At 37.2% G+C, this 26,066-nt stretch overlaps 4 protein-coding genes across 8 annotated transcripts; 1 reads left to right on the top strand and 3 right to left on the bottom strand.

The window, feature by feature from the left end:
• Window positions 1-959: 959 nt before the first annotated feature.
• On the bottom strand, window positions 960-6,264 carry LOC147535027 (FAD/NAD(P)-binding oxidoreductase family protein). The gene is made up of 9 exons (XM_086647308.1): window positions 5,883-6,264; window positions 5,305-5,528; window positions 4,646-4,756; window positions 3,560-3,613; window positions 3,109-3,396; window positions 2,567-2,758; window positions 2,307-2,465; window positions 1,772-2,008; window positions 960-1,443 (listed from the first exon to the last, which is right to left on the bottom strand). Exons 1-9 carry the CDS (start codon window positions 6,046-6,048, stop codon window positions 1,129-1,131), a joined length of 1,746 nt encoding a protein of 581 aa, XP_086503434.1. The 5' UTR covers window positions 6,049-6,264; the 3' UTR covers window positions 960-1,128.
• A 2,214-nt stretch (window positions 6,265-8,478) lies between these two features.
• On the top strand, window positions 8,479-13,479 carry LOC147535028 (putative serine/threonine-protein kinase At1g54610). The gene is made up of 8 exons (XM_086646307.1): window positions 8,479-10,266; window positions 10,558-10,842; window positions 10,948-11,265; window positions 11,442-11,669; window positions 11,826-11,926; window positions 12,115-12,211; window positions 12,299-12,715; window positions 12,870-13,479. The coding sequence occupies exons 1-8, from the start codon at window positions 9,742-9,744 to the stop codon at window positions 13,071-13,073; spliced, it is 2,175 nt and encodes a 724-aa protein (XP_086502433.1). The 5' UTR covers window positions 8,479-9,741; the 3' UTR covers window positions 13,074-13,479.
• A 215-nt stretch (window positions 13,480-13,694) lies between these two features.
• Window positions 13,695-16,449, bottom strand: LOC147535029 (electron transporter, putative (DUF179)). Its single transcript, XM_086646308.1, has 3 exons — window positions 15,819-16,449; window positions 14,717-14,871; window positions 13,695-14,586 (listed from the first exon to the last, which is right to left on the bottom strand). The coding sequence occupies exons 1-3, from the start codon at window positions 16,072-16,074 to the stop codon at window positions 13,909-13,911; spliced, it is 1,089 nt and encodes a 362-aa protein (XP_086502434.1). The 5' UTR covers window positions 16,075-16,449; the 3' UTR covers window positions 13,695-13,908.
• Window positions 16,450-18,861: 2,412 nt separating this feature from the next.
• Window positions 18,862-26,014, bottom strand: LOC147535030 (uncharacterized). Of its 5 annotated transcripts, none has more exons than XM_086646310.1 (11): window positions 24,927-26,014; window positions 24,112-24,354; window positions 23,115-23,289; window positions 22,790-22,948; window positions 22,276-22,372; window positions 21,157-21,227; window positions 20,598-20,649; window positions 19,861-19,909; window positions 19,640-19,780; window positions 19,380-19,499; window positions 18,862-19,284 (listed from the first exon to the last, which is right to left on the bottom strand). In XM_086646310.1, the coding sequence occupies exons 2-11, from the start codon at window positions 24,306-24,308 to the stop codon at window positions 19,152-19,154; spliced, it is 1,194 nt and encodes a 397-aa protein (XP_086502436.1). In that variant the 5' UTR covers window positions 24,309-24,354; window positions 24,927-26,014; the 3' UTR covers window positions 18,862-19,151. The 5 variants fall into 5 exon arrangements, with proteins under 5 accessions (XP_086502436.1, XP_086502437.1, XP_086502438.1 ...); XM_086646311.1 differs by having other exon boundaries at window positions 24,112-24,364; window positions 24,937-25,846; XM_086646312.1 differs by having other exon boundaries at window positions 24,112-24,308; window positions 24,937-25,425.
• Window positions 26,015-26,066: the final 52 nt, after the last annotated feature.

The raw sequence follows: 26,066 nt of genomic DNA on the forward strand, positions 1-26,066 counted from the left end.
TCTAATATTTATACAATGGTTCTTAAGTAACGTGTGGCCATACGAAGAGTCTTTTGTTTCACTAATATAAATAGACCTAATTTTCTCAATTTTCGTGGATTTTTGCTAATTTTAGTTCTTGTAAAATAAATTCCTCTCTCTAGAATTGAAAAAAATAAGACATGTAATTGTTGTGGCGAAAATATGATCTTCACTTTGAGGTGTACTCCTCGAGGAGTAAAATGCTTACTTCGATTTTGAAAAGAATGTTTATATAGAAAGAAACTATAACCATTTTTTTTACTTTGCAATAATAATATAAAGTCTAAAGTGTCCGAGTCCTACAAACAAAGTTTTTAGCTGTTGTAATTACTTCCGTTCTTAAAAATAACACATCAACACTCCAATGTAAACCTAATGCTTCTACTTTATTACTTTTCTTTATTTTTTTCCTTAAAAATATTCCAAGAGAAAATTACTATTAACTTGTAATTTTTCACATCGTGTCCCAACCTTTTACCCCTCAAGGCGTTCCCCATGTGTACAATATTGTTTCAGCCTTCCTGTTCAAACGCCTTGAGGCAAAAAACTACACGATCATCCCTCAAGGTATATCTCTCTACCCCATGTGTACACTATTGTTTCAGCCTTCCTGTTCAAACGCCTTGAGGCAAAAAACTACACGATCATGCCTCAAGGTATATCTCTATACCTATTTAACCAGTTTCTATAAACGGATAGAAATATATTTAACTAAAATTTATAAGATACAATGAAGGGAAAACCTCACGTTGAACTTCTAACAATAACGTATGACTTTAAGACCTCTACTCTTAACTACTATAATGTCAAAGTTCAGGTTGGACAAAATTCTAGTTATCACCGAAGAGTATTTTGCAAAATTATAGTTATCTTATATGACAATTTCCCCCCCCCCCCCCCCCCCCCCCCCCCCCCCCAGATTAATGTTGCACGGAAGATGCATTAAGAGCTTACTTAGTTTATCATAGTCATTAACCATTTAAAATCACTAAATCAATTATTTAAAAGTTCTCCATAATCACTAAATAGACCAAAAGATATAGCCAAAGAAAGGTAGAAGATCTACATACTAATTGTGCCAAACAATGAAAATATATTGAAAAGTAATCAGATGCCGATAGCGTCAAGAAGCTCAGAGTGTTCAGCGACGGAGACCAAGGAGTTGGCAACAATTGCACCACTAGCAGCTACTGCAGGAACTCCGATTCCAGGAAATGTAGAATCTCCACAACAGTAAAGCTGTGGAATAGGAGTTGAATGCCCAGGAAATGTGTCTTTACCGGCTTGTATTGCCGGCCCATATGTTCCTCTATTCCTCCTCAGAAACCTTTTGTGTGTTAATGGTGTTCCTACCAGCTTCACCTCACATTTCTCCCGGCTGAAGCCCGAACCAAGTGCTCGCTCGACAGCTCTCCACATCACCTACAACCCACCATGAGATTTATAAGCAAGGGTTCGTACCTATGTAACATGTAAACTTCTTTTAAATGTTTGTGTTAGACATTGATACTCAGTATCAGATAGTCACATACTTGTCAAATTTACACAAACCCTTGGACTTGAGATTTTGTATATAAATGAGTGTATCTTGTGTTTACATGCACGCGATCATGAGAGGTTTATAAAATACCGATACTGATATCTATGTCCATGTTTATAAAGGAACCAGATTAGGCTGCTATAGCTCAATATGTTAATTTTCAAACATGTAGATAAGTCCGCCAACGCAAATATTTGCGTATGCAATTACCTCGGACCGTTCCTCTTTGAGCCTTTTATATTCGGAGCTTTTACGGTCAAGTCCTTCCCACAACCCAAATGGTTCAGTTCCAGGTGTATATGCATGTAAGACATGTTTCCCAGGAGGTGCCAAATCCGAACTCAGAGCACTAGGGACAGAGATCAAAACCACATTCTGATCAGCATCGACTCCCCTTTCCCAGTCATTTACAACTATATGATGGATTCCCAAGTCTTCAGGAATGCCCTGCAGACCATCTACGATAGTTAGATAAACCTTTAAAGACCAGCAAGAAGCCAGGAAGAACAAGTGAAAAACAGAAAACATAATGCAATTATGGTGGGGAAATACATATGTATTGTTGCTAAGTCTTAAACAACCTCAAATCACTTATTTGAATTCTTAACGCGTACTTGTTTGTAAACCAAAAAACGGCATTTCATATACTTTGAATATGCACTTAAGAAAAGGTCTTAACTTTTGTGAGTGAAATATGACTTGATGTTTACATGTGGATTTTAGTTAAAGATAGAACTAGGCTCACCTTTGCGTCAAAACCCAAATGAAGATGCATGAACGATTCACATTGTTCAGTCTTTTCGATTCTGTCCTGGTATGACTTTGGAACAACTTCCTTAGGTAACAGATTCAGAGTATCCCACATAGATGCATTGCTAACTACGGCTTTCCTAGCGCGTATAAACTGCAAGAAACATGTTCATTTTGTGACCAGAAAAATGAAAAGTAAATGCAATTTAATCCCAGTCACTCCAAGAGGCTATTGCATCACTTACAGGAACTTACTTGACCACTTCTTAGCTTGACACCAATTGCTCGACCATTTTCAACAACAATATTTTCAACATGACTTCCTAGAGCGATCCTACCGCCAAATTTTTGTAGACCCCGTACAAGAGCATCAACAACTGCGCCGCTCCCGTGAAGAGGGTATTCAAGTGTACAACCTGGTTTATACCATTCCGCAAACATGTATACCTGACATCAGGAATTGCATATGAGAATACTAAAAACACAAAAAATGCAGAACTGCAGAAGAAATTTGTAATATATGGTAGGAAATAAACCTCCAAGCAGATACACTATTTTTTGGTGGTGATTAGTTGTTAACTTGTGTAGACAACATCTTGGAAATTATTATTTTCATCTACATCCTCCGAGATGTATAAAATTGTAATTAACTAACTACAGCTTTAGACATAGCAACATGAGTAAAAGAGGCTTTATTTCTATCTGATAAAGCTACTTAATACGAAAAATAAAGAAAAAAGTGGAATGAACGAGAAAAGAAGTACAACTTCAAAGCACAATCCCCATTTAGTACTTACTATCTCTGCTGAAAGAGTACCAGTTGATTTCACCCCTGCTAGCAGAAAACACAAAAGATCCACCCAGTTACGGACAAAAGGTTCTTTTAAATCCAATGAATCAACAATCTCCGAAAAAGGTCTGAGAAGCTTAGTAGCCCCTAGAGCTCCTTGAGGTCCCATTTGGATGAAAGATTTCAAGAGTGAAGGAGCATATCGGGCAGCTGCTGTGGAGAGAACACCCAAATCACCTCGAATAGATAGAGGTGGTAGAGCCATTGCAGCAGCAGACATGGGCAACACGGCATCCTACAAAAGTTGCATTTCTTACTTGGGAAAGAAATAATAAGATTATCAATCAACCAGTGATCTTTCAAGTCGCAAATGGATGAACTCTAAGAATTCGTCCTAAAGCTAGACAAATATAAGAAGTTGAAACTCAGCAATCAAGAGAGGTGTCATCTATACTTACTAGGAGTTTTCTCCATTCTTTAACAGCGTCCAAGCTTACATACTTTTCAAGATCCTGAAGAAGTACACCAGTCAGTTGAGAACAAAAAATTGTTTAACATCTGATACAGGGATGGATAGCTCAGATTTCAGCTCAATGAGAAGTTGGCTGAAATGAACTGACTCGGATGACAAGGGATGGGTAGCTCGGATTTCAGCTCAAGGAGAAGTTGAGAACAAAAAATTGTTTAACATCTGATACAGGGATGGGTAGCTCGGATTTCAGCTCAATGAGAAGTTGGCTGAAATGAAGTGACTCGGATGACAAGGATAGAAAGATTAAGATGATATAAAGGATTAGACTCACTAAAGAATATTTATTATAATTTTTCTGACCTTTCAAGAAGAGATTTCCATGTCTCTGTTTAGTACGGGTCTGTTACGGCTTGAGAAAGATTGGAGAAATTTGAGATGAGTACTAAATATGCATATTAAGCATATTGCATACGATTACTCTATTTGTCATTGCTTCGTACTTCGACACAATTATGTATTGTTTTCTGAAGCTTCCACCCACCAACTTTTATATTTTTCACTAGAGTAATAAAGAAGAGAAGTAAACCTTCCTAAACTTAAAATACAATAAAATCCTAGTTTCCATCATGCTTTAATTATGTATTTCCCGTACATAATATTGATTGCAATTCCATCTTGCTGTAACAAAGCATCTAATGGTTCCTACGAGCGGTATCTCTCCTATACCTTTGACATATGTATTTCAGTGTCCATCGAATGGGACACGAGCACTCCACCCAGTAACTAGACGAAGACAAACCTTACTTCTTGTGTATAAGCAACTAAACAGGCCAGTTCATACAGACTCTACAACTACCATAGCTTCAGCATTATAAACAGATAAGGGAACAATATCATTTGGAGAACTAAGGAAATGATGAACCTGTATTGAGTAGAATTAGGGACAAGAAGGTTGGTTATCGGTATCTAAATGAAATCTATTCACCAAAGGGAGGCTAAAAATTGCGAAGGTGATACTTCGTGAACCTTTATATCTAAGGAAAGGGAAGATTAAAGTGGAAGTCACACTCACCTTCAAAAACTCTGTTGGGCCTATGCGTGACAAGAATTCACCTTCAGGTAGGTAAACCATCCATGAGTCATAAGCAGCACATGGAACTGACTCACCCAACGCATCCAGAACCTACAAATCGTACAAATCATGTCACTTAATGTGAAGATATTGCTCTATCCAATCAAATTTGTAGATAAGTTGCAATAGTCAAATCAATATAGAAACAGATAATAGTATAGTCATTTTTCTGAATGCCCTCAGTGTGCCCTAGTTACGGGCTCTTTCTCCTCAGTCCTCACCAGCGAACAATAAAGAAGACTGTTTTTCGTTACAACTCGAGTGAATTACCCTGCTGCTTTAGCAGGATACAATATAAAGAGAATTGTCTAAACAGTTTTGGACTAACCCGATTTCCAGTCTGAATACAAGGATCAGTAAAACAAAGGCAATCCATGAATTGTTATGTAAGACATGTTTACATACTTATTTAACCTACGGTTGTTCACATATCCTCTTTCAACTATCACTGTTGTACTATACAAACAACCCAAACATATATCAGTCATTCTCAAAATTAAAGCAAACCCGTCCGAGTCTCGGAGCTTACTTCAAGAGTATGACAATAAAACTAGAGGAGTCTGATCATGATATAAAAGATACAAGAACAATATGCATACTTGTGCGAGAGGGTTCGCTTGTGGACCTCTGGACTGAAAACCCGAGAACAAAGAAGGACCAGAATCGAATTTGTATCCTTTAATCTCAAAAGAATGAGCAGCACCTCCTGGAAGGTCATGACTTTCTAATACAAGAACATCTTGTTTGTACCTGGCTAGAAGTCCAGCACAACATAGTCCACCAATACCACTACCAATCACAACAACATCTGCTTCTTGCTTGCCTGTAATTTATTTATGCTCGAATTAAACGCCATATACTAATACAAAAAAAAAAATACTAAGAGCTAAAAAAGTTATCATTTTTCCAACTTATAGTATTCTCCATTGTCTACTAGCTAGAGGCATATCCTGAACTTGGATATGGATGATGCATTAAGGTAAGATCAAGAGATGAGGGGATTTTAGCTTCAATGAAACCCTTTTTTTTGCTTAGTGGGTATTAAACATTTTGAAATGGGGAATACATATTACTTTGATTCCATAAAAAAAACCCTAAAAACGCAAGAGTTTAGGGTTCCCAAATACTCAATGAAAGAATATGTCAGAACTAGTCTATAGAGAGAGAGAGAGAGAACCTGGGAAGGAGTTGTTCTTTTTGAGAGTGGTGGGAGAGCCGTTGGAAGTGGAGGTTTCTTGTCCGTTTGAAATTCGCGCCAAAACGGTTCTATTTTGCCGCGGGAATTTGAAATTGAATGAATGGAGGTTGAAATGAAAAGCGTAAGGAAGAATCCCTAAGGCCATGAAAAGTAATAAACCCTAAATTGAAATCCAGAAATAAAATTGAAGAACTTATGATGATGAAGAAGAAGAAGAAGAAGAAGGCCAATCAGAATTCAGAGGTGGGGATTGGGGGAAAGAGAGAAGCTGCTGGCGTGGCTTCCATTTAGCCACGTCAACTTACTCCAACAACCGGAAAGGCGTTTTTATCCATAAATGCAATTTGATTCATTCTTATTTGGTCCCATACTATGACCAATTAGCTATTTTGACCTTTGTATTTCTATCAACAATCATTTTCGACTCCTAAACTAACATAAGTGGTATTTGTAAGTGTTATTGTGGTTAGTTATGTTATCCTTTTCATTTTCTAGTAGTTTGCGTTTTTGTCTCTGAATCTTTTTTGGATTTTTGAGTCAACAGTCCAAAATCTGGGGGGTAAACCCAAAAAAAAAATCCACTCTTGCCCAAAAATTAGTTGCAGGTCCAAATGTCAGTTTTTTTTTTTTTATTCCCCTCTTGCCCTTGGACGGGACATGCTGACGTTTTCTTGAAAAAAAAAATGTCTGGTAAATAAAATAATTTACCAGTACACGAAAAATTCAAAGTTTCAAAATTTTTTGAAAACGAAATTTCAAATTCCCGCCCAGCAAACCATCTCTTCTCGGTAAATAAAATAATTTCCTGTACACAAAAAATTCCAATTTTCAAATTTTTTTGAAATTTTCAAACGAAATATTTTTTTCGAAATTTTAAAATTTTCGAAATTTTCAAACGAAATTTCAAATTCCCGGCCAAAATTTCAAATTTTTTTGAAAATTTTAAATTCCCGGGCAAATTTTGAAAATTTTAAATTCCCGCCCAGCAAAAGTGTCTAGTACAGAAAAAAATTTCCAGTAAATAAAATAATTTCCCGGTCACAAATTTTTTTTTTCGAAGTTTTGAAATTTTCAAACGAAATTTCAAATTCCCGCCCAAATTTTCAAATTTTTTTACGAAATTTCAAATTCCCGCCCAGCAAAAATGTTTAGTACAGAAAAAAATTTCCAGTAAATAAAATAATTTACCAAAAAAAATTGCGTTTCCCGGGAATTTTTCGGTGCCTGTTCCGTAATTTTCTGAACAGTACACATTCTGATGGACGGGTTGTCAGATTATTTTTCAGAAAAAAAATCGTTTCCCGAGAATTTTCGATGGCAATTTTGTAATTTTCGATGGCATGAACGGTAAATACTTTATTTTCTAAGGGCCCTTTACGTAATTTTGACCCCCCAAACTGACACATTGGACCTCCTTTACATTTTTAGGCAACTTTGGGTGGGATTTTCATTTTGGCCCCCTTTTTGGACCAATGACCCAACCCCTCAATCTTTTTTACTCATAAAAAAGAAAAGAGAGAGTTTGTCCTCTCCTGACGCAAAAGAATAAAACATTATAATTCAATACAAATTAAAAACAGTTTAATCGTAGTTGTTTTAAAGTGTAATAATCCAATCTTACTTGTCAAATAATGTGAAGACGGACTTATTTATTCAATTATAACTTCATAATGCAAATTTCGTTGTACATATAATACTTTTTAGAGCTAAAAATGAAACAGGGTCTTATTTTCCTCTCAAATCTTGCTACTTCCACCTTCTCTTCTCCTCCTCCTTCACCTAATCACCAAATAAAGCTCCAAATTGGAGAAAGAACCTTGACATGGATGGAATTCAAATAACCCCAAAAGGTACTTTCCATTACTCAAAATCTCTCCAAATCCGAGTAATAACAGAGGGAAGGCAGAGAAAGGGTTCAATCTCCCATTGCCATTTTAAGCCAAGGTGTACATGCACACATATCACCCAACTGTTAAGCTTAACAAACAAGTTGAAAAGAAATGTTAGTCCAAATAAAAAGTCTAGGGAGCCCGTAATTTGGGGACTCCCTAGGACCCGTCCGACCTAGTTGACTACAAGACAAAAATCAAATCACTTTCTCTCTCTAGAATTTTCTTTGTCTTGTAAGCCAAAAAGGTTGGACGGGTTCTAGGGAGTCCCCAAATTACGGGCTCCCTAGACTCGTTGGAAATTAGATTGAGGACTAAAAAGTCTAGTTCCGATGTACGTTACATGCCCAACATCTACTATAATGTGCTATACAAATGAAAAATATGTTACAAAACGAGGTTTATGCATCAAAGCTTACAACTTTACTGATACAAACGTACGCTGACGCGTGACTTTTTAGTCAATTCGAACCTGACGTCTTTGATATGACCCTTATTTTCTCCGTCATCGGATTTGTCCATTTTCTTTTTTTTTAGAATGGACTCCAAGAGTCATTACATTTGGATGACATTGATACCTCATGAATATAATATGTAATACATCATGGATTTGGATGAGCATTATAACCGTCGTATTAAGATATCTTGAGCCCTAAAGGTCATATAAAGACCATTAGGGTCTATGTTTGGGAGCTTGAAAGATCATATATTCCTAGATCTATTTTATTTTGTTGTTTAACTTAAATAGGATAAATCTTGATGATAAACTGCTTACACCGAGATTCGATCTCACGACCTCATGAGCTTACGAGGGTAGTGTCCAGCCACAACACCAGAGGGGCGGATTTGTCCATTATGTTAACCCTAATTTTTAGGACATTTTGCACAAACACCCCAACTATTAAACGGATATGTTATTGGTGTAACTTATACTATTGACAGTCAATAGGAAGTAGTAGGTCCAGACAAAACGAGGAAGCACGTCTTTCATAAAATTTGACTCCCCACTCCTTCCCTTACTACAAACAAAGGATCTTCTTCCTCTACTCCCCACTCCTCTGTTTTCTTCACGAGAAGGTCGTGCTTCTCTGTCTCTCCCTCTCTCTCTCTCTCTAAAAATCTCTTCTTTCTCTCTCTCTCTCTCTAGAAAAATTACTAGTAAGTATGACTGAAACAACTCTCCTTATCCTTGTAACAAAGAAAAGAAGAAGAAACAGAGAGATTAAGAATTCCGTTTGCTTCGCTCGACTCTAACGATTTACCCACTCATCACCCAACCTGTAAAATCCCCAAAATCCATTGGTTTATCGCGTTTTTAGGGGTCACCCAGATCCGAAAAATCCTCATTATCTCTCTTTCTTTCTCACAACTCATCAACTCACAATACTCTAAGAATTCGATTCTCAAAAAACAGAATTTGCTTTCAGTTTATTGTTTAGAGTTATTGTTCAATCGGTTCTTCTTTATTTGTTCTGTTTTTTTGGACTTGTTTCTTTCTTGAGAAGAAGAAGATTAAATAAATAGGAGTAGGTTCTTTGTGTTTTTCTTTGATGGTGATTAGTAAACAGAGATAATATTGAGATACCCAAATCGCCATTTGAAGTCCAATCCAGGCCAGAATCCCTAAAGCTTCCGTTTTGATTCACTCCCTGTATTCTTAGCTGGATTTCTGGTCTGGGTTTTGGACGACGGTCTTCTGGTTCAAGTGCTTTTATTCTGGGGTTTTAGAAATTCGAATTTCTAACGTTTCTCACCGATTTCATTTGATTAGTTGAATTTGGGTTTAATCTCTCTGGATTCTCCAATTAGGGGGAAAAGAATTGAATGTTTTGAATTTGGAGGTTTTGATTCTATCTATTTTATTTTCGTTCCAAATGGGGAACTTGAGAGATTGAAATGCTGATTGATTTTAGCTTGGCTTTTTGAGATTTAGCCTGTGGAGTGTGATTATGGGCTGTATTTGTTCAAAGGGTGCTCCAGATATAAATGAATATGTTGATACCCAAAATGAGAAAGAATTTAGCAAGTCATCTAAATCATTTGTTGCTTCCTCTAAGAAAGAAGCAATTATAGTACAGGTTGGTGGTGCTGGTGGTAGTTTTGGTGGTGGTGGTAGTTTTGGTGGCGGTGGTGGTGGTCGTAGTGGTAGTGGTAGTGGGTCTAATGGAACATCAGTAAGGTTATTATCAAAGCCACCATCTCAAGAAATTGTGGTTTCTACTCCTAGATTGTTGGATGAGAAGAAGCCATCACTTAAGGAGAAAGGGATAACCGTGCATCATCAAAGACGATCAACAACGGAAAATGGGGTACATATAGTAGAGACACCGGTCTCTAAAATCATTAGTATGCCCCGTGCCATCGAAGGAGAACAGGTTGCTGCAGGTTGGCCGTCTTGGCTCACGACAGTTGCTTCTGAAGCAATCAAGGGGTGGCTGCCTAGAAGAGCTGATTCATTTGAAAAGTTAGACAAAGTGAGTCATCTTTTTCTCTGAAAGCTCGAACTATTAGATAAAGTTGGAACTTATTATACTTTATATCGAATTAGTTAACTAGTATAACTTTCTTTGAAAGCTCGAACTATTTGATAGAGGAGTTACAATAATATATAGCAAAGGTTCGTGAATCTAACAAGAATATGGACGTATTCAAATGGCAACCCAGTAGTTTGCACATGACCTATGGTTATATTGCGAAAATAAGTGGTCAACCTAACTAATATTCGTACCTACTGTGTTTTTAAATAACGGTCTTCCGTTTTGCAGATTGGACAAGGAACTTATAGCAATGTATACAGAGCCCGTGACCTTGAAACAGGAAAAATTGTTGCTCTAAAGAAAGTGAGGTTTGCTAACATGGATCCAGAAAGTGTCCGTTTTATGGCTAGGGAAATTCACATCCTTCGTAAGCTTGATCACCCAAATGTTATAAAGCTTGAGGGTCTGGTGACATCACGGATGTCTTGTAGCTTGTATCTTGTATTTGAATACATGGAGCATGATCTTGCTGGACTTGCGGCTTCACCTGGTATCAAGTTTACCGAGCCACAGGTACGCCTTCCCTCTTTGCCTTTTTGAAATCCTAATGTATGACATCTGAATTTGATCTTTTTTTTTTGTTATTTCACTTTGGGAGTATTCATGTTGCCATCGCAGATCAAGTGTTATATGCAGCAGCTACTTCTCGGACTTGAACATTGTCATAGTCGTGGGTTCCTGCATCGAGACATCAAAGGTTCGAATCTTTTGATAGACAATAATGGTATTCTCAGGATAGCTGACTTCGGTCTAGCAACCTCTTTCCATCCCGATCAGAAGCAGCCATTAACGAGCCGTGTTGTGACTCTTTGGTATCGACCTCCTGAGCTTTTGCTTGGTGCAACACGGTATGGGGCTGGTGTGGACTTGTGGAGTGCTGGTTGTATTCTTGCTGAATTGCTTGTGGGTAGACCTATCATGCCAGGAAGAACAGAGGTAAATTAGTTTCGTTAGTAATACCCGTTTCGAATGACTCTAAGTTAGAATAAAAATCTTTTTATTTGGCTCTCGATAGACCTTGATCCCATACTAAGTACTGAAGGCATTACTGTAAGCTTTTTGAGTGAAATCGTCTGTCTGATGTTTCAAAGTTTTTTTATTCATGTTAATAGGTGGAACAAATGCATAAGATCTTTAAACTTTGTGGTTCACCATCTGAGGATTATTGGAGGAAAGCAAGATTGCCACATACAACGATTTTCAAGCCTCAACATCCTTATAGACGATGTGTTGCCGATACATTCAAGGACATACCATCTTCATCTTTGGCCCTTATTGAAGTTCTCCTCTCAGTAGAACCCGAAGGGCGGGGATCTGCAACTTCTGCGCTCAAAAGTGAGGTCAGTTTGTCTTTCTTTTCTTGGTCGCTTGTGTCAATTAGCGATCGTGCTTCACCAGGAAGATCGTAAACCTAAAGCAAGCTATGACAGTCGAGTTTCCCTTTGTCCTTGTCTCATTATATTCAAACTAAGTTTTTACCATGCATCTCCTTTCAGTTCTTTACTATGGAGCCTCACCCTTGTGATCCATCAAGTTTACCTAAATACAAACCTAGCAAGGAGTTTGATGCTAAACTTCGCGATGAGGAAGCAAGAAGGTATATATGACTTGATTTTCACTAGTACTGTCTATATGCACATCTATCTTTTTATGTGAATATAGGATGTTATCATTAAAAAGCACCAACATTGCATCTATCTTACACCCTTCTTAGTCTTTCAAAGTTGCAACTTACATACCAAACTATTAAAGAACCTCTCTGTATATGTTGTTTCTTGATATAAGGCAAAGAGCAGCATCGATAAAAGGTCATGGAAATGAATCACGGAAAAGGGTTTCAAGAGACCCCAAAGCAGTGCCTGAACCAGATCCAAATGCTGAGGTACTTCTCTTTCAAATCAACATGGTTTCTTCGGCCATTGAATCTTGATCTAAACTCACTCATTCCCACTTTCTTGTTTGTTTCCAGAAACGAAATTTAAATCCAAAAAGCACTAGCGAGAAATACAGTGAGCAAGAGGATAGTGGGTCTGGGTTTCCTATTGACCCTCCTCGAACATCAACGCAGAATGGTTTCTTTCATTCTGGTCCTCTCACAAACCCTGTAACGTTTGGATCCTCACTAAGTAAGACAGCGAAGGAGTATGATACTCGGGTGGGTCCTCCAAGAATGTGTGGTTCTTCTAGAAATGTCCCAGAGTTAAGGACACAGAGATCTTACATGCCTCAGGGAGCCACATTGTCAGAACATAAATTAAATGCTAGATACAATCAACTTGATGATTCCGGGCCCTCTGAGAAAGGGGAATGGGCCAACCATTTGGCGGATAGCTCGACGTCTTTCAACAAGAAAGCTGACAGGATATTTAGCAAAGACTCGACCACGGTAACTTACAGCTTGAGCACTTCCTTTAGCTTCTTTCGTTTCTTAAGCCAACGCTGATTAAAATTTCTTTTCGTATAATTCTAGTTTCCTTCTTTGGGAGTTTGTGATGTTAGAATTTAAGAAACTAATAAATTGTCTATGTTTGTGATCTCAGAGCTATGTACCTAAGAAGAACAGGATCCATTACTCTGGACCTTTGATGGCTCCCGGAGGAAACATGGAAGAAATGTTGAAAGAACATGAAAGGCAAATTCAACAGGCTGTTCGGAAAGCTCGTATTGACAAAGCAAATACAAAAACATATGGTGGTAATAGCCAGTCAGAAGCGATATTTCTCACAGGAAGAGCTGGTAAATAGGATGTATTTGCTAGAGCTCAAGCTGCCCTCTCTAGGTCGTGCTCTCTCACCTTTGATCCAGTTTCGGTGGTTTTAGAATAATTTTAACAGCAGAAAAGCTTGCATTTTAGAAGTGGATAAAATTCGAGAGTCATCGTTACAAATGGTTGTGCGAAATACTGTTGGTAGACTGAGTGCAGATGTTTGTTCGCGTCTTTATCTTGTATGTGTGTATTTTGGATGGGAAGGGATGGTTTTGTACAGGAAATTTGAGGATGAGAGAGGGTAATCTGTCATCAATTTTACCCTCAATCTAATAGAAAGCCTTCAATAATGTTTGACTTAGAATATTAATTATGATATTGATCATTTGTGTATTGTTATATCTTGCTCTTCAATAACATATTGTTAATATCTTGCTCTTTAATCTCGAATTGGGAGAGAAGTGATGTTTGTTTTTTCTCATTGTTTCTATCTAACTCGTCTGGATGTGAATAGTCTAAACAAAATGAACCCGAACGAGTCATTCAGGCGAATTAAACATGACAAATCAATCGAACAGAAACATTTTGAAACCTGTCTGGAGTTAATATTATACTAATCAAAATTCTAATATATAAATTTCTTACTCCCAAGAGACAATTGAAAACTTCAAGTAGGTTGCCCCATTAAATAAAACTTATCCATCAAAACCTACATTGTTAGTTCCTTCCATAGAAGGTTAAATTCCTGACCTTTTAAGTACTAAAACCTCACTTTCTTACCTAAAATACCATCTTACATACAAGAAAAAACATTACGAAGATATTGGAAGTCGGACGTACTTTCTGTACAATAAAGGTTGTAGGCTTCTTCCTCAACCATCTTGCTTCGGTTTTCTGCTTAACTCCGAATATCGACCACCCATTAACTGCAAAATTTCTTCCCATAGATCTGGCGAAGAAGTACTCAACGAGTTCCTGCAAACTAAATTTGAGCTGCAAGCAGCGACGTACCAGTAATCGGAGTCTATCTCTTCTCTCAACTGGTCTTGTTGCCATCCTGCATACCCAACAAAGAATCTGAAATCTTGGGGTTTAAGTGTTCCTTTCTTGACTAGTTCCGATGCTACTTCTAAACTGTTCTTAGCACCAAAACAAAGGCCTGGCATTACTTTTTCAAATTCAGGGAGTTGTAGATTCTCTTCTGTTTTTAATAAGAACATGCTAGCTTCCAGAGGGCCTCCAAAATGCAAAGAACAATCAGAAAATGTCGTGGCGAGATCAAGATTTGTGGGCTTCATGTGTTTGATCTTTTTGTGAAGCGGGCGGTTCATAACAATTCCAAATGGGCCTTCACGTGGATCTTTTGACCCGGACCTGAGGAGTAGCACGACAGTTCTTTCAAAGGTCGGAACACCGTCAAGCTTCTCTGTTGCTACCAATACACAGCCTGTTTCTGGAACTGGAATAGGATGAGCCCATTTTGGAGCAAGCAGTTTCGGAGACTTGTGGGTAAACCTATCAACAGGAGCATCAATGTCCACGAGTTGTGCCTGTAAAAATCTTTCTACTTTTCAATTCAAGTTTTAACCCCCCAACAACAGTAGTACCCTCTAAATAGATATGAAGTAATAATTACTAATTAACAAGAAAAAGGTCAAACAAAAAGATTTCTACTATTACCTGCTCTCGAGCAACAAGATGTGCTCTGAAATCTCTCCAGTCTGAAATTATATGCTGCGGCTTATGGGTGGTAGCATCCTCGGACTTATTGCCATCAGGAGAGGGGTTGCTTCCTTTTGAACCATCTCCCTCTGGAACAGATTTATCACTACTTCCTGTAAGAATAACATGGTCAAGATTTACAACTTACCTTCAAATGTATATCACACAGGATATGATAGACGGAAGCTTAAAGCCTTCCTGTTACCAGCCAAACCCAGTTTTTACCCAGACACAGCATGGCAATAGAATATAATAGGATAGATATAGGACGGATATATGTAATGTAGCGCTAGCAGGAGACTTTTAAGTTACAACATTACCTAGAACAAAGAATCGTATTAGGACTTCAAAATACTACTCTAGGTTGATGTGTAACGGAAAGTTAGATAAAAGACCTAATAACTATGTGAAACTGTATCCCCTTACTGGCCTTTTCCACCCGTCGTATCTGACACCTCTATCGATGTCAGATACCGATACCCATGTTACATACTTACAATCATGGGGTTTAAACCAATCAAACAATCGAAGATAACAAAGTCTTTTTTCTCTGCTAATTGATAAACCAATAAGAACGTTAAAAACTCACATAGAAGTAAAGCCCCCATTTCAATCTTAAAGTAACTAAGTAGGATGCCTACAACTATCAGGTTAATTCCAACTTGGATAAAAAAATGCTCTTATTCGAATTACAAATAGACCAACTTTGATTGATTTATTAGCATATAGATTGTCAATTCAAAACATTAATGAGCTCAGGTAACATAATTTTTCTAACAAATAATAATTCAAATGGTAATCAATCAAATTTTTTTTCTCCAAACCCTAGCTGATGGTAAAAGAACTTCACACTTGTCCATACTCAACCAACACTGAAAAGTCAATGCTACTAGAAAAAAAAAACTCTCATCTCTCTTCAGCTCTTCTTTCTCTTCCAGGACCCAATTCATCCAAACCCCAATCTTTATTAATAGAAATAAAAAAGTAATTGAAACCCTAATCATAAAATTCTAATCATGCAGCAAGAAAAAAGACTTAATTGAAAGAGAAAATTTGTTACCATGAGAGGACGAATTATCATGGTTCTTCTTCCCACCCATCGCTCTTACAACAAAAGATCGATGACCAGAAGAAAAATTGAACCTCATAACCCTAGAATCAACAACATTTTCATCTTCAACTCTGAAAGGTACGAATTTTCCAAACTTGCATGAAAAGGGTCTTTCAGAAAACGAATTTCTCTGGAGCAAAGAGCAAATTTTGGGACATAAAAGAGTTTGATTTCCATTATTGAGATGAAGTAAACAAAGATCCATTAAATACCCTTTGAAAAGGGTTTTTTTCTGTAAAAAAAAACTGTAACTTTATCGTCCTCTGATCTGGATGATGATCAAAAGAAGATGAGAGAAAACGAGAGGAGGAGGGAGAGAAAATAAAAGAGAGAGAAATTTGTTTTGGTATAAAAAGAGAGAAGGGTAACGGAATATAATTAGAGAGAGAATATACGTAGGACGAGAACTTTGGTGGAGCTAAAGGCCCCTCGTAAAAATGTTGGAGGCCCCGAATTAAGCATAAATTGGGAAGAGCCTTGATGCTATGTCGGGCTAATATCTCGACGGGGAGACTTTCTCTCACTAGATCATGCTTGTCCAAGTAAACCGGCAGGGATATTGGTCGGGCACATCATCATTACTTAATTGGAGATGTCCCAACTCCAATATGTAATCCTGGGGCTTTCAATATTTTGGCTGGGGTCTTTAATCCCGTGGTCTACAACATTTTGGTCGGGGTCTTTAGTCCCTTCGCTAGAACTAAATACTTCTCTAGAGTGCCTGCTAAAACATCTTTCCTGTGATTGATGGTGGCTGTTTGGCACCAAAGAGCAGGACCTAGTGGTCGAGTTTGGGCTTCTATCGTATTTGTAGCAGAGGATGTCATATGTGCACATGCTTAGTCCAATCGTGGGGTTCCACTTAATATTAATGAGAGGATTTAAGTTTGAATTTTGATGGTAGTAGATTCTCCTTTCCTATTATTCAATTCAATAGTTGAGGTTTTATATTTATTGTAGGGTTATTTCCCAACTAGCTCCCAAATTTGTGATCAGTTTTCTGTCTAGGCCCCTACTTTATTAAAAAGACCCAGATAACTCTTTTTTCAGTTATCGTTAAATGTCCGTTACACTCTCTCTTCCATCTCATCACATCTTTCTGCCACCTCATCTATCACGCCACGTCACCGTCTTCACCGACGAAGGTCGTCGGCCAGCCAAATTTCCGGTCGGCGACTTTCAAACTTCAATTTTTTTTCTCTCTCCTCTCTCTCTAAAAAAAAAATATATTTTTTTAATTCTCTCCTCTCCCTCTCTAAACACTCTGGCGAAGGGAAACCTTTTGTCGGAGTTAGGTCTGTTCTTGACCATACCTAACTCCGGCGAAGGGTTTCCCTTCGTCGAAGTGTTTAGAGAGAGAAGAGAGCATTAAAAAAATATAATGTTTTTTTTATAGATAGAGAGAGAGGAGAGACAAATTTTTTTTTGAAGTTTGAAGGTCGCCGGTGAAAACGATGATGTAGCGTAATAGATGAGTTGGCAGAGAGAGGTGATGAGATGGAGGAGAGAGAGAGAACAAACATTTAACGGTAACTGAAAAAAAGAAAGTCATCTGGATATTTTTGACAAAGTAGGGAGGTAGGCAAGAAACTGGTCACAAAGTTGAGGGGTATTTGGAAAATAACCCTTTATTGTAATATCTTTTGTGGAGCCACTAAGAGCATCTCCAATGCAAAACTCGAGAAACTCTAAAAATCTTATGTGTCGAGATTCAAATGTCAATCTCTAATTTTTTTTCTTTTCTATTTGTCAAGATTGAGATCCTATATTCGAACGACTTCTCCAATGCAACACTCTAAAACTCCAAAAATTGCTTATGTGACATTTTTTTTAATTAAAATATATGAAAATGTTGAGTTGGCACTTAGAGATATCTCAAGAGGACACTCTAGATATGGAGTGTCCTCTTGAGATATCTCAATTCCAACCTCGACGTGTCATCTTGGAGATTTGAATTGAGTTTTACATTGGAGATGAATTTTAAGATAAAAATTCTAAAAGTCCTACGTGACACTCCGAGTTTCTAAGATTAAAATTTGCATAGGAGATGCTCTAAGCCAACAACTTATAGCAATCTCCAATTGAATACTCAATTTGAGGACTCTAAACATTCACCTAACATAGACTTCACGACCCTTGTTATTGTTTGATTTTAGTTCGATAGTAATTTATGTAATGCCTTGTGGACCGACTATACGTCACAGTATTATGATGTAATGATCGTTCAAAAATAAATATTACATAATAAAAGTACGTAAGACTAATTCATTTCGTGTATAGAAGGGGTAAAGTTGGATCTTTCTTGAATGTCTTGATCATTCATTTAAGATAATATCAACATCAACCTTACCAGAGATAAAGACTTGCCATTTATCACAACCATTATGGTTATGGATGCATAACTACCTAACCCCGTACCTACCATTTCATTGTTTTTAATGGAATTTGCATACGAAATCACATTTGATTTATTTTTTAATCAAATTTCAGAATGTGTTATCTTAGTTTAGATTTCTCACTTGTGGGTTTGACTCGTATAAGTAGCCGAATTTGGGCTGATTCTTGGATCAAATTATCCCTTTACCTATCATAAAACCAAGTTCGAAAAGCCATTCAACCATTCATATTTAGACACCACAGCAAAGAGTGGTATGACAGTGCCACTTATATAGAAAGCAACCTCTCATTGGCAGAACACTCTAAATTTCTTCTTAGCCAAAAATTGTACTTTAATCAAAAATTCTAAACCTCATTTAGGACAACAAAATTAGGTATCTTTTCATTTTTGAACTTTTGCATTTCTTGGAAGCTTCCACCCTGATATGACACCATTATATATATTTCACTTATGGTTGTAATCTCCTTCTCATTTCTTATCCTTTTGGATTAAGCAGGCTTTAAGGCCCATACCATTTACTCGAAAAGGACAGCAATTATAGAGGTTGGGGTTTAGCAAAAAAATTGGTGCGTATAGAACTTATGTTGTACGATATGGAGAAACAGTGTCTATGAACATTAAAAGAATAGGCATTGTAAAGTCAACCACAATGTTAAAGTTGTGAAGACATTGCTTTTCAGTAAAATTACCAAACTCGATTGTAGAATAATCACTCGTATAACATCAAAATTGCCCGTGCATAAGGCACTTGAGGCGAAACAGTAAACATCCGTAGAACCTAGATTTCGCTTATGTATAACAAGTTTGAGTTTTCTGTTGTACTGTAAAAAAGGGTAACTTTACCTGGTGTCTGTCGAGCCTAATTAGTTTCAGTAGTGCAGTGACTAGCAAACTGCAGCCATAGCTATATGATCTCGCCTTCCATGGATAAATTCTTCACAGAAAATGTCAAATTCTCCTTTCTTGATAGCTTCTCTTATTTTCTTGAAGAAATGAAGATAATGGTGTGTGTTGTGTCTGCAACATAAACGAGATAACTCAATATCACCAATAGACGTGAGAGATAGAGAGAGGAGAGCAGAGAGCTCATCAGGACATGGAGAAGCATTTACATTTCTAGTAGAATCAGAGCCAGCATTTCGCGAGTGTTGATCAAGTGATTTATGTATGCTTTTGTGTGGTTTTGGCATGTATAACAGCTACAACCATCGACTATAGGTGATGCATCTTTCCTGAAGTGTAAAAACGAAACAGAATCCTTGGCTATATTGTTAAAGTTTGTGGAGTAAAATAATAACACCCAAAAACAAAATCAAACCAAAATTTTGACCATTCTAGTTGTAATGAAGTAGAAGAATATCTTATCACTCACCTATAAATTGTTGCTCGGAGATCTATCTTCGTATTATCGCTACCAGTAGAATCACTTTGATAAGAATCAGTAATACGTCTCTCAGTTCTATCTAGACGAAAGTTTAATGCAAAACCTCCCAGTGTGATGTGATTAATATACCTGCATATGTAATTAAATTGTTCAAGCTTTGTTATAAGATAAAGGTAAGAGTGGTTGGTCTTAGAGAGAGAGGGAAATACATAGAGTCGAAAAGATCAATTCCTGCAGCAATGCCTTGTAATATCTCCTCTGTGAAAATAAAATCGTAAGTTGAATGGTTATAGAAATTTTAATAATAAACAGGCCAACAGACAACTCTAGTACAAGAGTCGGGTAGATTGAGATATCTACTAAAAAATTAGAGGGGGGGAGTCGAAAGGTACGGATGCATCCATGAATGGCAACAATGGGTTCAATAAGATACGGTACGCATATACAGAAAAACTGAAGCACACCCAGAGTGAACCAACTGACTTGAATTGGGAGCACAATAGTTGAATCGTAGATAGTGGACAATATCATCTAAAGGGTCATAAGTGATATGACTAATATATAGAGGGGTAATACCAGAAAAAGAAGATGAAAAGAAAAGTGCAGGTTTTACTTTGTTTAGTCTTGCCGTTATATGGAGGATATGACTAATATACTGCCCGCAATATTGTTTAGAGTTAGACAATTATCGGTTCTTTTCGTATATCACATTGTGTAATTTCCAATATCCAATTGCAATATCAACTGCTTGAGAGGCATCAATAAAATTCCATCAGGGACTACTCACAAGTGATAACTTTAATTGATATATATCATCATTAAACGTGAAACATAGAAAAAGCTTTTGGAAGTTGCAAAGACACCACATTAAGGAGCTAGCTTCTTTTATTATGTAAGAATTATGACCACAATGTTATAGGAAGAAGTAGAGGACTAGCAACCATACCTGGAAGTTCGAGTCCACAAATATGACGTGGCCTTTCCGTTGGTAAATTGTCCTGAATAATAAATAGTGAGCTTTCTGACATGATCACATGAAATTATCGAGTATTAACAGCAAGTATTGGACCGTGCTAACTAGAGAAAATAGTGGACAAAATTAGCGTCCCGGAGCGAATCATGGTCAGCGCAGCTTCTGGGTTTTAGACTTTGGAGCATGACTTTCAATCATATTTCCAGCCCTTTCATCATGTTAATAGACAATTAGACATTATCCTTTGATTTAGCCGTCAGTTTCTCAATTCTAGACGAGTAATAAACAATAATGTGGCAAAAGAAACATCATATCCTGCTTCAGATCCCATCATCACCACCTAGATTATCTCAGATTCACAGTGAAACACTTGAATATGATCATCAGCTACATGACTCTAACTACATAATTTATACTATGTATATTAACTAGTATTCTCCTCCTCTTTTTCTCCGTATCGTTCTGTTTGGTGAATATTATGGATAAATAAGGAGACTTAGTCAATTATCGTTTTCCAGGTTTAGTATCTTACAACAACTGCCTTTAGCAGAGCAGGGCGTTCGTCCATACTCTCTCCGAGCCCAAAACCTCCGATCCAGAAACCTACATCAAGCATTTTCTGAACATCTTCAGAAAGCTATAATAACCACAGTAACTCTAAAAGTCAGCAGAATAAACTAAGAAATTTTTTTAAAACTCGGCAGGTAAAAGAACAACAATCACGCGAACTTGTGTAATGTGTAAGCCCGAATTCTTAACAGTATTAACAATAACATACAAGAATATCACCCCTACTATAATAACGCGAACTTGTGTGTGCCCAAGTACTTAAAGGTATTAACAATCATATACAAGAATATCACCAGTGCTATAATATCAAAAGAAAAACAAGAAACCAGAGTGCTTATCACCTAGAACCCCTTGCATTTCTCTTTTTTTTCTTTGTACTGAATTTTTATAAAGGGCCTCGATAGTAGTCTTTGGGAGAAAAGAGACGTCAATCAAATAGGAGGAAGCTCCAAATCAAGAGAAACATCCAGAGAAGAATAGTGAAACCTTAATTATCATTATCTTTAACAACATAACAACCAAAACAAGTTGAAGTGGAATGAACAAAACATGCCAGTTGTAGGTAATCGCGAACCCCTTGCTGGCAATATGCCCTTCAAAGTTCACAATGAATTCATAGTCATGCATGATAAGTTCATAATGAATGATGATTGTTTATGTAGCGTTTTTTTTGTGATAATCAATACATAACTCGTCATCATTTTGTGCTCTTGGTATCTAAGTGCTACTGTAATACGTTGGTTAGACCCTTAGACTATAACACAACATAATCATTCCATGGTATGATGATGCTCTATTAGTACGGTTTTGACTCTAGGTCAATGCTTTTTATATTCTCTAACCCATTGAGCTGGTTAACGGGTAGTTGTAGGAAACCAGTCATCGATCAATACAGTTACCTACAATAGTAAACTCTCGAGTTCAAAGCCCAACCAATCCCTTGTAAGTGTTGCTTTACAAGATTACTATCAGTGAGTCAGTGTGCTGATTAAGGTCGACTACCCTGATAACTGATTTCATATCTAAGAAGAGTCGAAAAACCACAGAATCATAGATCTAGAATAACGCGGAATGAACTAACCTGCAACACTTCGCTTTGAAACTTCTTGGGCACAACGAGTTCGCTCTTCAATGCTGGATCCTCCTACAATGGCTCCTAAAACGGAGCTTCCACCTGCCTAAATTGCAGGAATTAACCATCTATAAGAAATTGATTCAACTTTTAGTGCATAGCAATGCACAGAAAGTAAAGAATACAATACTAAAAATTGGACGCTATCATGAGTCTTCAAGCAAAAGTGACAGGTCTAGGTTCTGAATTAAAACACTTATTTCAGTAAGTGGCTGGCTTGTTTGGTTGTATATACTATAAATAGCCAGTGGCTCTCTATGTTACTTGATAATACGATTTTGTTGAGGCATAAAGATTTAATTGTCATCTTGACTATACACAATGCATGTGTCACAAAATTCTCCGAAATCTTGCTACATAAAATCCAGGAATATATCAAACTTAGGATTCTCCTTATCCATAATATCACCCAAATAAAGCAAGTTATGACCTCCTAAAGTATGCCAAGACTAATATTACAGACCGAGTCTATGGAAATGCAGTCATCGAGCCAACGCAAGGTCCTGTCCACAGAAGTCCTGTTCCTTTTCTCAGAAACATCTGCAGGCACTTCATCTGGTAAACTAGCCCATAGGTTTGGCATCAGGGATGAAATCATTTCTACGTACACAGTAGGTGTAATCTGCATAAAATAGTTGAGATACAGAAAAAAAACATTAATAACTTCCATTAAAATATCTTAAGATAATGTACCAGATAACTTAAGTGAAGAAAAACTCGTTGAATAGCTGACCTCCTAGAGATAAGAAATATGCGAGACGGGTAAAAGAAAACCCTAAAGTTCTTACCAATTTACGACCACAAGGTGTCTCAAAAGAAGCTCCAATGTTGTTAGTTTTCTCACAAACTGGTACACAAACCATAGAATCCCTCGGAGTAGCTGTAAAGCCATACTTGTGCAAACCTAGCATCTCATTCAACCCCCCAATAGTTGATATAGTTTTAGGTGAAGGGCCTTCAAAACTGCGGAGTCCAATGGTGCACATGTGACTTGGTCAAGAACCAAATATGTTTAATTCACCAAGCTAAACCCTTTTTCATGAAGAAACAAAAAGAACAAAATTTTATCTTATTACCCTAGAGGCGAGAGTTTGGTTTTATTTTACTCTACAAAATGGCCAAATATGGAGGTTTCTTTAGCCAAAAGTGAATATAGATTGTTAAATTTGTCTAGTTGGACTTTTTTAAACATAGATTTGTTTTGTTTGCAAAATCGCGACACAAAGGTGCACTTGCACGCTCATCAACCTTAATGCATTAACAATGGACCAGTAACATGTGCATTGAGAAGTAAGCCCAAGCATGCTCATCTACATAAAAGAAATAGAGATTGCTGGTCTTCAGTCCTAGCTAATTGGCTTAAACTAGTGATATTGAGATGTAAGCCCTCAAAAGTTATACGAAAAGGCGCCACCTCAAAACTCATTTACAAAAATCAGTATCTTGCATTAGCAAATTTGCAATTGCTGCAATACGGTTTGGGGGTGTACCACATGGAAGCATTATAGATTGAAAAGTGTTCAGACCCACCATTGTTTAGAGTAATTGAGTCATAACCACAAACACATAATATGTATAAACCAGTTAAAGTTGAATATTTTTTGAAAAACATTCATGACCCATTATTTTTTGAAGTTAATGGAGTCATAATCACAAACATATAATATGCATTATAGATTATACACTTGCTGTTTAACCTGATGAAGTTGGAATTTTTTAAAAGCATTCCTCATGACCCACTATCTATTGTATTGTTTAACCCCCGAAATTAAGTAAGTTACTTACAAGTGAAGAGGATTAATTTGGAGAAGATGGGAATCAAGAGAAGGAAGAAGGTCAGGGGCAATGAAAACGGGGAGACCTTTCCGAGTAGAGAGAAGAAGAGCTGGGGTTTCTATTGGTGAAGGGCAGTTACTAAGATGGAGAGCTCCAGTTCTTGCTTTTCCGCCGCCATTGCTCCATGCTTTCACTGCGAACTTCATCTCCCTTCTCTTTCTTTTAACACGTCCTCCTTACTCTCCAGTCCCCCTAAGAGCAACTCCAACGTGGGGCTCGGGCTCCCAATTTTGGGAGCCCCTGAATTTTGGGAGCCCCGGGGCTTTCCTCAATTCCAACGTTGGGCTCCCAACCGGGGCTCCCAAATCAATATATTATACGTGTGCGAAGTATGTGTGCGAAATTTTAGTTTTAAATTTCGACTATAAATTATTAGATTTCGACTATGAATTAAAATGTGATATTATTCGAGAGAGATAATTTCAAAAAGATAAACACAAAAAAAAACACAAAAATAAAAATTAGAGAAAAATACTTAAAAAAGTAGTATTTAAAATAATAAGAATATTAAAAAAAAAAATTAGTTTAAAAAAAAAATTTTAAAAAAATAAAATAAGGTGGGGTGGATCCCCTTTTTAGGGGATCCACCCCAAAATAGCCGTTGGGAGACCCCCAACGGCTATATTTGGGGCTGGGAGCCCCCCAGCCCGGGCTCCCATTTGGGAGCCCGGGAGCTTGGGGCTCCCGGGTTGGAGTGGTGAGGCTTGGGGCTGGGGCTCCCAAATTCAAATTGGGAGCCCCAGCCCCATGCACGTTGGAGCTGCTCTAAGTAACATGTCTTCTTTATCTTTCCCTCCCAAAAAAATACTATAAGACGGCAGTTTTAAGCTCCAACAAGAAAGAAGCTCTCCGCTTATATAGTTTTCCTTTTTGGAACGGTTTTCTACCGTGGTCGAACTTCCAAATCCTTCAAAAATTAGAGTCTGAAGAGTTACCACAATTCAAGATTGTCTTTGCCGAAAATTAAGACATGATAAACAAGTTCTTCATCTCTCTTGCAACGATATCCTCTATTGACCGTAGTCATACCTCTCGCCTTGTAACCATATTTGCAACAAGGATTTTCACTTGAATAGCAAACCGGTTAAAGAAAGAGACTTTTGAAGGAGTGACGTTCTTCAATATTTTCTAATAAGGAATTATCATATTAATATTGCTTTCAACTCTGGCTTGTAGTGAATTGTATGATGTTTTGAACGAAAAATTCTTTATAGAGTCAGGAGTCCCTCTAATGTTTTTTTCCTTTTATGATAGTCTCACAACTTTACTTATGAAGCCAATTATCATAGAGACCTCTACTTTACAAAATGGTCTAGAAAACGTGAAAGATCAACTACTTTTTTCATTTTTCTCAATCCAAATGAGATCATGTATCGAAATGTCCTTGGACCACAAAGTTCGCAAGAGAACTGAAAAGTGATCGTAATGGGTGATCAGAAGTCGAAGCGTCATACAAAAAAGAAGTTTGATGCCCATTCTTCAAACCCACCCAAATATAAGCACTAACGATATTCGAATTAGATAAGGTCCCCTTCTCGACAAAGACATCCGACATGGGTTGATACAACATGGTCTGTTTTCTTGACCCAATTTTGTGAGCCAAACACATGAAACGGTGGTATCATCATAAATACATAACGATAACAATAACATAAAATATAATAAGTACATAAAAATTGAGAACAAACTTACAACTTTAGACATTGTATTTTTTAGTAAAGGTTCTTCATTGGCCGTCAATCATTATTGTTTGCACTATAATTCCAAAAATTTGTTTGTAATGATATGAAGACTTCAACAGTGGAGTTATCGTTAAGATTCATATTTCCCACTCTGAACCCAACCTATTGTCATCTATATGTTATTATTAGTCTACATTTATCCATTCTTTTTATATTATATGT

The sequence above is a fragment of the Eschscholzia californica genome, unplaced genomic scaffold (assembly GCF_041429995.1).
Source record: "Eschscholzia californica isolate CP2 unplaced genomic scaffold, dmEscCali1.0.p SCAF_6, whole genome shotgun sequence".
NCBI lineage: Eukaryota > Viridiplantae > Streptophyta > Magnoliopsida > Ranunculales > Papaveraceae > Eschscholzia > Eschscholzia californica.

Excerpts from the sequence above, each read along its gene's own strand:
- LOC147535030 (XM_086646310.1), bottom strand. The coding sequence starts at position 24,308 with ATGAAGTTCGCAGTGAAAGCATGGAGCAATGGCGGCGGAAAAGCAAGA. Across the intron at positions 22,949-23,114 it reads CACCTTGTGGTCGTAAATTG|ATTACACCTACTGTGTACGT; the intron begins GTAAGAACTTTA and ends TATTTTATGCAG. Across the intron at positions 20,650-21,156 it reads CTCTGCTAAAGGCAGTTGTT|GACAATTTACCAACGGAAAG; the intron begins GTAAGATACTAA and ends TTTATTATTCAG.
- LOC147535027 (XM_086647308.1), bottom strand. The coding sequence starts at position 6,048 with ATGGCCTTAGGGATTCTTCCTTACGCTTTTCATTTCAACCTCCATTCA. Across the intron at positions 3,614-4,645 it reads GCCCAACAGAGTTTTTGAAG|GATCTTGAAAAGTATGTAAG; the intron begins GTGAGTGTGACT and ends GTACTTCTTCAG. Across the intron at positions 1,444-1,771 it reads TCAAAGAGGAACGGTCCGAG|GTGATGTGGAGAGCTGTCGA; the intron begins GTAATTGCATAC and ends GGTGGGTTGTAG.
- LOC147535028 (XM_086646307.1), top strand. The coding sequence starts at position 9,742 with ATGGGCTGTATTTGTTCAAAGGGTGCTCCAGATATAAATGAATATGTT. Across the intron at positions 10,843-10,947 it reads TCAAGTTTACCGAGCCACAG|ATCAAGTGTTATATGCAGCA; the intron begins GTACGCCTTCCC and ends TTGCCATCGCAG. Across the intron at positions 12,212-12,298 it reads AACCAGATCCAAATGCTGAG|AAACGAAATTTAAATCCAAA; the intron begins GTACTTCTCTTT and ends GTTTGTTTCCAG.
- LOC147535029 (XM_086646308.1), bottom strand. The coding sequence starts at position 16,074 with ATGGATCTTTGTTTACTTCATCTCAATAATGGAAATCAAACTCTTTTA. Across the intron at positions 14,872-15,818 it reads TGATAATTCGTCCTCTCATG|GAAGTAGTGATAAATCTGTT; the intron begins GTAACAAATTTT and ends TTATTCTTACAG. Across the intron at positions 14,587-14,716 it reads ATCTTGTTGCTCGAGAGCAG|GCACAACTCGTGGACATTGA; the intron begins GTAATAGTAGAA and ends AGATTTTTACAG.